Here is a 13814-nt window from a genome sequence, read left to right as displayed (position 1 = left end):
TGCCTTTTAGTCAAAGTTTTCACTGTGGCTTGCTTTACTTCATTTGTTTACCTATATGATTTTAGAATTGCATGACCCTTTATTGCTGCATACAATGGTAACACCATAGTGAGGTTAACTGCACCACATGATACATGAATCTGTTCAAAACCACAACATCTAAATAAATGTTCACCATGCTTTTCAACCGTAGGGGCTTATTTATCCCCTGTCACAACCACTCATGTTTATGAGTTTCCTTCTCCAAATTAAACAGTATATAGAAACCAGGATATGCATTATGTATTGTGCATCTGGATTTGGTATGTGGAAAGGTGAAGGGACACCAACACCTTTGACAATGTTTGACGTAAAAGACAATGGCAAGAATGGAAATACAGTTTTTGACTTTTGCTGAGAAACTTGGAGTTGACCACAAAAGTTGTACATATGAATAGCACGTTTTACTTCACTTTTTAACAGACAAGAAACTGCAAATGCTATATAATATGCAAATGCTATATCTTGGGTCTTATCGAGTACAAAAAGACCTGACTGGAACAACATCTTATGGGACTTACAGTGAGGGCATATCATCCTTTGGAAAAAGCATCTTGATAATGTGAATATTATCCCTGGATCCCTGCTTTTTGCAGTGTTGTCCTGCCCTCTACTGCTTTAGCGAAGAATGCTTGAAAATGGTGATATGGTTTTTTGTTTCAGTATGTAAACTACAAAATGCTGTCATTTCTCACTTCTCCGGCGAGTTCAAGGTCACAGCCCAGCTATTTCCAGCTCATCTTCTCTTTGATCCATGTAGCAAAATGACAAGGTAACGCGATCTGGGGTCAGCTGTATTACAGGAACGCGTACATAAAACGGGAAAGTGGAAATCAATCCTGGCTGACAGTGCCTTCAGGATAATCAGACCTACTGTCATCCCCCTCCCCCCCCCCCCCCCAGTGAATCAAACGTGTAGAAGGTCTGTCATTTCTTGTTAGCAGAATCATTTTTACTCCTGGCAAGGTAAACAAACCTTTCACTGGACTTACTATTGACCCTATTATTAGCTAACCTACCACCAATCACTGTTGAATTTCTATTAAACAAATCGAATTAAGCCCCCATCCTTCTCACATGTGCTATTGCATGACATTCCAGCACTATATACTGTTGTACTAAGATTATTTTAGGCAAATCTTCAGTGAACATAACATAGCCCAATTTGGAGGAAGGAACATGTAAAGTATTGTTCTGAGTCTTTCTCTATTTTTGTTTTTCAAAATACTCTCCAGATCACTGTTTGAAAGCATATTTTTGGATGTTTATATATATATATATATATATATATATATATATATATATATATATATATATAATATATATTGATATATAATGGTCATGGCAGGACAGTAGCAATGTAGGAATGTTCTCTCCATTATTTGCCCCTATCCTATGCAGCTTCAAAAGGGGGGTCAAGTTTAATCAATCTGCCTGCCATTTTGGATTTCAGGTCTGACTTGTAAGTTTTTCCACAAGTTTTGTGTTTTTCTGTCTGGTATTTTTTGAGCTACAGCACTTTTTAAATTAGGCATTAGGCAAGTTACTGCATCTAATTAGTCTTTAGTGCCTTTTGTGGTTGGGGAGCTTTTTTCTGTGTAGTTCTGGCTGGACCTGTAACAATACAATCACTTAGGAAAGCTCTCCAGTTTGAGCTACAGTTCCCAGAATGCACACCGAATGGCTGATCGCACTTCAAGCTTTTCACAAGCATAACAAAGCATCATATTCTACTGTACAGAGTAAGTAAATAAATAATAAAAACCGTGTAGGTCAGTGATATAATGTGAACAAGTATTTAAAACCTACATGTACACTCAGGCTGAGAGATAGAGCAGCTATAAATAAAGGCGAAACATTTCAAACAATAGCCCTGAAACGGTTATTTAAATTAGGCTTCCAAAAAAACACCCATATAACCACAAAAGCCAGAACTTCCAAATAAATTATTTGTGTTTATTTCTAACGTAAAACAAATAGCTATGCACTTTGAAGCTCCAGTGTAAACAACATGGAATGTATAGAATTTTAAAAAATCTCAATTCGCTGTCATAAAACAAAGACACGGAAATATCAAATATACAAAACCATTTCATACACTGCACGGTACAGTAATGCTCGTTTAGCATAACTACTGTAGTCAGGTCTTGGTGGAGCATTTATATGTGATTAGTCATTTGCTGATGTCATGTATGACATCACATCATTCCATTTCATTGTTTTTTTTTATATATATATATATATATATATATATATATATATATATATATATATATATATATATATATATATATATATATATATATATATATATATATATATATATATATATATATTATATATATATATATATATATATATATATATAGTGTCTAATATACGAAAGTCTACACCCCCTTGAACTTTTTTCACATTTTATTGTGTCAGTGCCTCAGAGTTTCATACATTTACATTAGGATTTTTTTTCCCACTTATCTACACACGATACTCCACACTGTTAAGGAGAAAAAAAGGTTTTTATGGAGCAAAAACTTATATATTAAAAATACAAAACTGAAAGATTATAATTGGATAAGTCTCCACCCCCCAGAGTTAATATTTGATGGAAGCACCTTTGGCAGCAATTACAGCTGGATTTGACCATTATTTGACCATTCTTCTTTACAAAACTGTTCAAGCTCTGTCAAGTTCCTTGGGGAGCATTGATGGACAGCAATCTTCAAGTCATGCCACAAATTTTCGATTGGATTTAGAGGGCGGCCGAGACTGGCCCGGTGAGTTATATATATAATATATATAATATATATATATATAATATATATATATATATTATATATATATATAGATATATATATCGACCGGACCTATATTGCTTCTAAAGAAAGTGCTCTTGAGAGAGTGGACTATAATGCATCTATTACTTTAAAAACACTGTTATAGTGTTAAATATAAGTCACACCCCCATTGGAAACTGTAATGTCGCTGAGACTATAGATCTACCACTCAGAATATCAACGAAAAAGCCTTCAAAAGATTCTATATAAACAGATTAGCTGTTAATATCAGGATTTTGTGTGTTTTTAATTGTATTATATTTCTGTGAGAATTTAGACTTTCTGTAAGTTCTTGACTTTACAGTTACAATATGACAATATTAGGCTTCAATCATGATCTCATGTTTATCTTTATTTTTGTATTTATTTTTTCATAATAAATAGTAATATTTAGCATGAAACTGCAAACACATAACTGACATCTGAGTAAAACCTCCCCCACTTCAAAAACAAATAACAAAATCTAAATCTCTGTCCACTTTGACATTGGTTATAAAAAGAGTACTTATAAAATGTAATAAATGTTATCAGAAATAATAATAAAAAGGGTCAAATGACAGCAATACTATAACTTTTGCGCAAGTACAGCTACAGTAATATTCCTCCTTTTAGCACACCAGTTTAGAATTATAATTAGCCCTGTACTTATGTGGCAAAACAATGCCTGAATTGGCAGCCATTTGAATTTATCACAGGTCATTGAGCATTCTAGTTAATTACTGCATGAGTTGCCTGTTTTTTCTCCCCTCTGGAAACACGTTTCTAATGGAATACGAGGCCTGACAAATGTGTCATCTACATAATTAGCTAGGAAGCAACACATAAAACATTAAACATACTTTGTGCCGACGACAATGAAAACATTTCATTTGTTGTCACTTATTCATCATTTTATAGGTTCTGAAGTGGTTGTTAATATAGAAATCAGTCTAGATGCTAACAAGGTTATAGTTTCTGATTTCAAATGGAGATCATTTAAATACATTAAAAGGCAGATTTCTTTCATTTTTTATCATGACATTTTAAACTGCATATTTTACAACAAATGCTATCCTTTTTTTTTTTTTTTACTTCAGTAATGACAGATACAGCAGTCTTAAAAAGCTGAATCTACCTTTGAAAGTAAATACAGTATATTGCACAAATCTTTAAACTATTAGCTTTTCAAACTTTGATGTGACCACAATACATTTCATTGAAGGAATGTTAAAAAGTTGTAGATGAGTTATTGACACTGTAAATAAATAACATTTTAATGTAGATCAAACAGGTCATTTCAAATCTCCATTAAGGAGTTCATGCAGTTGAAGATGTCACATAATTCCACCTCTTTACTGTATAACTATGGATGTTCTTAAGCACGTACTCAGATGTATTGGCACATATAGTAAATAATAGCCAGGAAATAGTATTCAGGGCTCATCAATATATATTTTACATATATTTAACACAGTGAGTTCCCTTTCAATTCAAAGATGACCAACAACAATACTTTTGGGATATGCCTGCCACAGGTCAGGTATTTACTGAGCATTTTATGTCAGAGCTGCCGGTAGGCCCCTCTGGGGAGTGACATCCTCTGTCCCACCTACCAAAGTACTCATTCCGCAGAGATCACGTTCTCTTTTGTATTGAACCCGCAAATGTGAGTGAGGCGACCGCGCAAGGTTTGTTGGTTGTCTTCTCTTTCAGGTAACCAGGGCTGCATCCGTAACCTATTGTTCCCTTTCAACTCAAAGACAAACAACAATACTTTCGGGAAAGTATATCAAAGCTGTCGTGAGGGAGCATGAGCAGACATCAGATGAGGGATGTCTCACTACCACCAACTAATCTTTAGGTGTGAGCGTGCAACCTCAAGGACCCTTGTGCCTAATGAAAGCATAGAGGGATCTACCACATTGAGTCGGTAGAACCTGGTGAATGTATGCGAAGTAGCCCAGCTAGCCGCAGTACAGATATAGGTCAACGAGGAACATCTAAAGGGGGCCCATGACGGAGCTACTCCTCTGGTAGACTTGTGGCCACCCTACCAGATGGACCAGCATTAGTATATGGAGTCGAAATTGTGCCCACAATACAGTGGGACAGTCGCTGCTTCGAGGGTGCTTGACTCAAGGTCCTATCACTATGACAGAGAAACAGCTGGTGATGCAGCGCCCTCAACTTTCCACATAACACCTCAATACCCGAACCAGGCAGAGGGAATTCAATATCCGATCCTTCTCCGAAGAATAAGGAGGGGGATGAAAAGCCTTTAGTTCCATTGATTGATTAAAGTGGAAGGCTGTAACCACCATCATCCCAAACACGCATACAAGAGTTGTGCACTGACAGAGCCTGTAGCTCATTAACCTGCTTAGCGGAGGTGATGGCTAACAAAAATGCTGTCTTCATAGAGAGATATTTCAACTCGGGAGTGCCGAGACACTGAAGGCGACGAAGCACTGAGGGCACCGGGGTTACTGGGCCAGGTGTCTAGTCTGGACCACGTGCAGTCACACAACCGAGGCAGCACGAAAAAGAGAGTGTTCTTTTCTTCTGACAAAAAATGCTCAGTAAATACTTGACCTGTGGCAGATACGTCCCAAAAGTATTGTTGTTGATCATTTTCTCTTTCAGGGAACCAGGGTTACATCCGTAACCTATTGTATTATCAGGTGTGTACACAAGACAAAGCTTTTTTGTTACAATAGAAAAATAAAATGGAATATGTGATGCCTTTCCAAGGGAAGTCTATTATAGGAGGCTGAAGAGAAAAAGGGAATCTGGAATGAGGGGATTGTGTTTTAGATTACAGTTTCCTCTTTTTATATCACTTGGATGACGGTGGAACCACAAATTGTTTTCGAATTCATTCTAGTTTGATTGGAAATCCTGCTTGCTATTAATTACTGTACATAAATCTTTCCAAACTACCTTTTGTGGCTGTCAAATTGTAAAGACACTAAGCAAAGAAGTGAGGCAAGGGGTTGCTTCTTAAAGTAATTCAATCTGATGCAAGAGCTCTCAATCTAAAGTACCTACCAGAACCTTAGCTAGCCAATGCCCACAGAAGTGGAAGCTGATAGTCTGTATGCTTCCGAAAGCATATTAAAAAAAGAAGCATTACTGTTAAAATAGACTTCCTAATCAATAGTTTTCAAATAGCAATCTCTAAATGGAGTTGACAGCATGGTTTGGCTATAGATTTCAAATGCAATTGAATTTTTCTTTTTTTTTTTTTAAGGAAAAAAAAAAACAGCACAGGCAATTACCTTTCTGATAACTGCCACTGCTGATCAATCTTGTCAGGCTCAATGTCACATTTACAGAATATCAAGGCCCACTAGAGGACAATGTGCAAACAAAGCCTCCAACTACACTCCTGGCTTGATTTGAAGTTAATAGGGTCAAAACCTGTGATCATGAAGATGTGGTAAAGAAAACATTTCTCTAGTTAAGAACTTTTTTCTTCTGACATTATGATCTTCAACAAACAGGAAATCAGAAAACAGATGGAGTTGAAAGTGGAGTATAGCAGGTTATCCACCATACAGCAACGAATATGAGTAGGCATGGTAACAGGAGACTATGAGAAAGAGGCTGTTACAGTTTAGACCTATCATCCAAGGAGGTGCTCAAGAACAACATTTGGATTCGCTTTTCAAAGAACAGTAGCCTACAGGGTATAGGCCTACACAATATAAAGTATAAATTCAAAAAACCGTTGAAGTCATGTTTGTGTGTGTGTGTGTGTGTGTGTGTGTGTGTGTGTGTGTGTGTGTGTGTGTGTGTGTATGTGTGTTCATGTATTTATTTATTTTATTTGATATGCAGTATTACTTTGTTCTTTCAAATCCACGAGCCCTGAACTACAAAGTGAGGATACTGTAAAGTTAACATATGATATGCAGAGCGGAACAACCCATTTCCTTTTAATATGAGTCATAGGTATACTGCTCTGAGCAGAATTGTTTTTCTTTTAAAGGCAGGTGCAAATTTAAACGGGCCGCTTGTATCAATAATAAAACAAATATCTTTCAGCGTTTCTAATAACTTTTTCTCATTTAAACAAAAAATGTGTTTGTGAATTGTGTTTCTATGTTTACTGTATTAAAATTTTCATTTAGCAGTCTGGCAGTAAGTTAAAGCAAATTTAAACTAAACTTGGTACTATCTGCCGTTACACCAGTGTCAAGGTATTGGAAACCAGTATCTGTATATGGTCATGCACGGAGCAAATGGAACTTATCGTAATGTGCTGTAAATGTGGAAGCAAGTTATTGTTTACTGAGCTGTGAGTTCTAGACTAGTTGCCTATTATGAAATCACCAAATTACAACTTCAGGTATAAAGGCATCATTCTATGTAAAGGCACAGGCACAAGACATTGCCATGTTTTTTCTAATAAACTTCATCTGCAGTAGCAAACCAATAAACTAAACTCCTTATAGCAGTTAACATTGACAATAAAAACTGTCTAAAAATTATTTGCAAAAAAATGACAAATGGTAATTCTGTTCCATTTACCAGCTGGGTAGGGAAATGTTAATTTATAAGAGGGTTAATCCATTTAGCTTTCGCATATTGATATGCCAATTATGTCTAATTGCAGAAGAGGCATCCGTCAAGGTAATAGTGCATAAACACATGCAAGAACATTAAGAACACCCCAACATGTAATAAAGTAGGTGTTAATTGATAGCAGGCTATTGAGGTGTATAATTCTGGGAGAGATGGATCACTTGCAATGTCTCTAAATAATTTGCAACCACGCACTGTGATGTTTTCAAGCATGTCAAAAAAATAAATAACCCCCAAGCAAAACAATACACATTTAATACAGAACAGAGTTGCACCTTCAAAAACTGCAACAAAAAGTTATAACTGGCTAAAACATTGAGCAGTCATCAGTTGTTTTATTTTTATAATATATGCAAGAATATATTTGAAAAATATAAGTTGAGTAACAAAAGTAAAAGAAAAAAAAAACACTTTTTTGTTTGAAGCATTGTGATTCAAAGTTTCTTGTTTTCTGATAGTGAAAATAACATTTTTTTTTACAGTTTTTGATAACCAATTCCTATTATCGTTGTGAATACATGTTTGCAAATAATAATAATAATAATAATAATAATAGTAATAATAATAATAATAATCATGACTTGTGCAGTCTATAAGATAATTTCCAATGATTTACAAGATTATTGAAAGCATTGTAACTGCATGTTATATTGTACGTAATTTAATTACCCATATTTCATTATAGTTGTACCTCTACCTGACTTTCTTGTTTTATATAGACAAGCATACTTACATCTACGAGTCAAAGGTAGCTTTTTGAACAAGAACACTTTTCCAATTAAACCAAATAGATGTATAATGTAGTATGAAAGTAATTAAAACTGAAGGTACATGTATGTTCCATGTATGAGGTTCAGTTCAGACCAGACTTTAGCCCTACTTTAAATAGCGCTTTTGTGCAAAAAAAAAAAAAAAAAAAAAGTCTACAGTAGATAAGTCTACAGTAGATAAATCTGCTGTTGTTATTCAATCATGTATTACATTAACAGTAAACCCTTATTTATTGATTTTAGATTTATTTTGTATTTTTCTGTATAATCTGACATTGGTCATGAAAATGTATTTGACTGGGTCCTGTTTTTTTTTTTTTTTTTTTTTTTTTTTTTTTTAATGATTCATTGAATAAAGATGTGGAAAGATACTCACAGCTTTAGCGGGGTGTCCAGGATCAGTCAGAACCATAGACTTGGTCTGGCTCAGTCTGTCACAGTTAGCTGCGATACTCTTAATCCTCATTTGAACTGCCCCAGGGTTTTGACGAGGGGAGCTTAGTTTGGTTAAAGCACTTTGAACATCCATTGTACTTTCCTGGAAAATGAAGAAAAAAAAAAAAAGTTTTACTATGAGTAAGTACGTTACTTAGATCCTTCATTTACCTTTAACTGTTTGTCTGACAGGTAATCAATGATAGAATGTATACACAAATCTACAATTACTCATTTGGCCTTGTACAGTATAATGCATGAGATCCATCAATGAATAAATTACTAAATACATTGTAGAAATACTGAGCACTGTGTACATGTATAATTTGTTTTTGAGATATGACAAGTTTTCTACACATTCTATTTAAGACTATACAATGCAATACCTGCCAGTATTTTCTTCCCCCTGGAAGTTCACAAAAGCACCAGTAGAGGGTATGTTAGCTTCAGATTCTAGTATAAGAGCATTGGAGTCCATGCACTGCACTGTATTTCTTACAATTTAAATGGTTTACATGCTGTAAATGTTCTGACTGTTAATATGTTACTTGTTTCCATATTGTTACAAAAATATAGAAAACGTATTATTAAACTTTAACCCTCAGCTGACAGAATGGGGCTCCAGGGGGGTTCAGAAATACTTTCTTCTTTATTCTGCTCTTCCTGGTTTGTGGTTGGTGTTGAATTGTGGTGTTTTCAGATTTGCAACCCTATCACTCATTTTGTCTGGTTCCTCAGTTAATGTTAATATGAATAGCTTAAGTTCATTAAGTTACTTTATTGTGTCATAGGAGGACTGTTCTGTCCTGTTTTATACCTGAAGTAAAACTCATTTACTGTAGCTGTATCCAAATAAATGTGGCGCACAGTGAATAAACTAAACTAAACTAAAATATTGCAGCAAACCCTATTATTTTTTTTTTTCTAAAGTTCTGAATTCACAGGCATCTGTTTGTGAGTGTGTGTGTGTGTGTGTGTTGTTCTATGATACTGTTACTAAATTACTTTGATCAACCTATAACCTACTGAGATAAGTCACTGCTGGATTTTGTGATAGCGTTTTACAGCACCAGGGAATCTACTGAGGCTGCACAAACCAGCATTGTTTAGGTGTTAATCCCAAGATAGGTGGTTTAGACAATCCAGGGGGATTCCCTCGTACTGTTAAATGCTCTAATACAATCTATCCTGGCAGGGTACATACAGGTTGATAAAATCAACCCCTAAAGCCTTCCATACACAGTGTGCTAAACGAGCGGATTCTCTTTGCTCGAATATTGAGTCAGACCATACATCACACTAGTTTCCTTTTTCACATAAAATGCATGCATTTCTGCTTCCTGAGGGGTCTGTTTGCGAAACCACTGAGGTGAGCAAACCAAAAAAGAAAAAAAAAAAGAAAAACAATCCATTTCCAAATTGTCTTTGCAACGCAGCAGGTGTGGATGTTCCTATTGATATCAATGCGTTCAATCAATATTCTCTCAGGACTTCATTTATTGCCTGTTTCTAAAGGACACACACTGAGGCTGACAGGTGGTCAGTTATCAAGCAGTCCAGCTAATTGGAACACTTTGCCACCTTCAAGAAGACGCCTAGGCAACTTCTATTCTTTGCCTTTACATTATCTGCACATAACTGCTTGTTAACTTTTTTTTATTTTTATTGAATCTGATGTATTTGAAAGTTACCCAATTAAAGTAAAAACCTGAATGTGTGCTGCTGTGTAAAGGTACAATTATTTTAGAGGCATGGATTCATATCCCAAGATTTATTTATTTTAATTTTTTTTTTGTATTATTCAGAGGTAAAACATTTCAACAAAGAATTTAAAAAGCCAAATTAAAGGGATCAACCATACATAGGCGTGATATTTAAAAAAAGGGGTCAAGTTATAAAAAAAAATAGGGCAAACGTGGACTTCCTTTTTGTTCATTTGGATAGCACTTTGTGTTGCGAAAAATTAATAAATGGGGGGGGGGGGGGGGGGGGGGGGGGGGGGGGATGTCCTGTATTATTTATTATCATGAGTTTTTATTACAGATAGCCATAGTACCACTATGCAAAGTTATAATTAAATTTTAAACTACATGAGGCGATAACTGTATTCTGTGCTGACGTGTATAAAATATTTTTTAAATTGTTTTTTGATGTCGAATTGGAAACAAACTAAGTCTAAGCTTCCGCAAAGAATAGGACTGAAAAATGACTTTGTTCATGTTCTTTAAAATATACAAAATATTAAGTTAGATGCATGCTATAATATGGAAATAATATAAAATAAAATATTTAAATAAAAATGATATTATTGGGTTTTTTATGTTTTTACAAATATACTGTATGACGTTGAACTGAAGTTCTCACCTTTATTTCTTTATTTGGCTGCACAATGCGAGGTGGTTTCCAGGTCTTGTCTTTAGTGATTGAATGCACAAAAAACTTCCTTCCTGTTGTTTCATCGATGTAAACCTCCCACAGCTCCATAACCTGGACTGGGGCTCCAGTAGGACTCGGCGGCTCCAGTTTTAGGTCCTCTTTGAAATAATTCAGCGCACTTTATAGGTTTTTTATTCACTTTCACAGGACAGCGGCTAGGTAAATCTGTCAAATTAAAAATGTCGTGGTCAGAAGCCACAGTGAAAACTGTATGATGTAGAGCTTGTTGTACAGCAAATATAGAACACCTTTACTGTCCTGCAAAAATACAAATAATAAGAGTATAGACTTTTCAGCTTATTAATTGTATTATTGTTTGTTTAGTTTGATTCTTTCAGAAAAAGAGGAAAACAACCAATGTAACATTTTGTTTAGTTATAATATTCTACACACGTGTGTTATATTGCTATAGAAAAAGTAGGTTTATCCTTAATTACCAAACAACTAATTTAGTACAAATAATTGGTTTGGGGAGTTATATGCAATACTTTTTAAAACATCTACAATTAAAAATGAATTGAAGGGTATATCTAAAAAATGTGATGCAAAATTTAAAAACATATACATATTTATTTTTGGGTATAAATTAACTGCTACAGCAAGAGGTAGATCCAAATAGTCTACATCATGTCTACATCCTTGGTGGAACAACATAACTCACCAAAAGCAATAACAAAAGTGTTTGTTATTCGATGCTTGAGAGCAGCTTGTGACATAGTATTGGGCATAATGGGGACAGTACAGTTAATTTCAAATTACAAACATCATTTCTGCAAGTTGGATGCCCTTTTCACAGTTTGAGACAGAAGAAAACTTCTCTTTGCAGTTAATTTGTCCTGTCACGACCTGAGCAACAAGATACTTAAATGTTTCCAGAATTATGAGTAGGCTTTTGAATTTCGAAAGACCTAAATAGATTGTGCAGTGTTGGGGTGGCCTTGGTTGAAAGGTTAAGGTTACAGTACATTCCAATTATACCAGAATATCATGGCACATATCAATCACTATCCATAGATTCAGAGGTGCCACTGTCCATACAGAACATAGATTGCTACTGATGTGATTATTTTGTATTTAAAAAAAAAAAAAGAACGCTAAAAGGAACCAGAAGGTGTGGGAATGGAGAATCAAGTGAATCTATCACAAACATGGTAAATGCTTAAGTAAGAGAAGCCAGATTGCGGGGCACTAGAGCCTGGCAGATGCCCGTATTAGGGAAGTGTCTGTGCTGTACAGGCAAGGTCAGCTGCGACACCAATCTTTAAATCTTTCATTTGTTCAGTTTCTTGTAAGTTTACTTTATGTCATCCAGCTCTTTAACTTTGAAACATAAAAACAGACCAAAAATAAAAACATGTGATGCTTCTCTGTTTGAAATAATAATGGTCTGTAACCGATCAATAAATACAGGCCCTGAACCATAAAAGCAAATTTATATACAGTAAATTTTCTACTTCATTAGTACAGCCACTTAAAAAAAAAAAAAAAAAAAAAATGTAATATATTGTTGCCCATTAAAACATTTTTAACAGAACACATGGCAGTGTTGTAACTTTATTTGAATTGGGAACTGTTAAGTTTAAAAAGTACTGTTTAATTAAATAGAAAATGAAAAAAACAGACATTTTAATATACTATAAGAATTCAAAACTCTACCATGCTATAAATGGTTGAAGTGTTTCAAAGCTGCTTTGGAACAAACATTAAGAGTTATATTGAGATCTCTTACCTAGCACCCGTCTGTTGTCGTCTTGTCTGTTATACTGCCATGAATTTGAAGAAAAAGACAGGTTCCTCTAAATCAAGGAAGTGTGTAAAGCATCACGTGTATAAAACCCTGCAGTCTCGCTAGGTCTTGCAAAGCATACTTTCATGATAAATGCAAGTTAAAACCACTTCCTGGAAGCTGTGTATTTTTATGCCACAGAATTATATGTACATATATGTATGTCTTTCTTAGTATGGGCTACATAGCAATCAATGCAAACAAATGCAACACAAATCAAGAGTTTTACATTTGATTTTATTTTGAAAAATATTGACCTAAACAGGAAGACATTGCTGATAACTATCCCTCTTTCTTGGTTGCCTACTTCTCCTTTGTAGCTCTTATCAGAAGCTACACATTTCAAAACACAGACCTTGCCCAAATATACAACAGCTTTTTTGTTGCATTACAAAAGTAAAAGTGTTTTGTTAAATATTATCCTACATTTGTCTCAAGGGATTCTATTATTGAAGAAACATTAAATATTGAAATAACATTATTATTGATGTCACATTAAATATAGAATGTTGATCAGGCCGTTGTCAGCCATGAAAGATCAAAGGCACTTCAAACGGTAAGAAAAAGGATATGAGGAGTATATTATATGTAGTTTATTTAAATACAAAAGTTTAGTTAACAGTTTTTTGTTTAGTTTTTTTCTGAATGAGATACTATTATAGAATTTTGAATACTTGAGGTTCAAAATTTGCAGGACCTGTGTGTTTTTGTACAATGCTGTGACACAACAATTATATACAGAAATATAAGTCATCTCATTCAGGAAATGCAGTGGTCTGATTAGATTTGTTTTATACTCAACATCATGTGCATCTGCTTTTAAATATAGTTTGCCAATCTTCCTGTGACCACTGGCATCAAATTTCTGCAAGATTTCTGTTGTGGAGAGATCAATCTCATTTCTGTGAAAGCGCAGCAGGGCAAACCACAAATCTTCAGACATGGAAT

The 13814-nt window shown here is 34.7% G+C and overlaps 1 protein-coding gene across 6 annotated transcripts in view; it reads right to left on the bottom strand.

Annotated features, from left to right (window-relative positions):
- Nucleotides 1-12875, bottom strand: part of LOC121322319 (rho GTPase-activating protein 15-like) — a 211872-nt gene extending 198997 nt beyond the window's left edge. For 5 of the 6 annotated variants that reach the window (XM_041262122.1, XM_041262121.1, XM_041262123.1 and 2 more), the window contains exons 1-3: nt 12810-12875; nt 11009-11245; nt 8586-8747 (exon numbers count right to left, since the gene is read on the bottom strand). In XM_041262122.1, coding sequence (XP_041118056.1) covers nt 8586-8747; nt 11009-11128 — 282 coding nt within the window. In that variant the 5' untranslated portion in view covers nt 11129-11245; nt 12810-12875. Of the gene's footprint in view, nt 1-8585; nt 8748-11008; nt 11339-12809 lie in introns of all 6 variants that reach the window. The other variant, XM_041262119.1, reaches the window with a different exon arrangement.
- Between the last annotated feature and the right edge of the window lie 939 nt (nt 12876-13814).

The sequence above is a fragment of the Polyodon spathula genome, chromosome 10 (genome assembly GCF_017654505.1).
Source record: "Polyodon spathula isolate WHYD16114869_AA chromosome 10, ASM1765450v1, whole genome shotgun sequence".
NCBI lineage: Eukaryota > Metazoa > Chordata > Actinopteri > Acipenseriformes > Polyodontidae > Polyodon > Polyodon spathula.
This window is presented reverse-complemented; position numbering and strand designations above follow the sequence as displayed.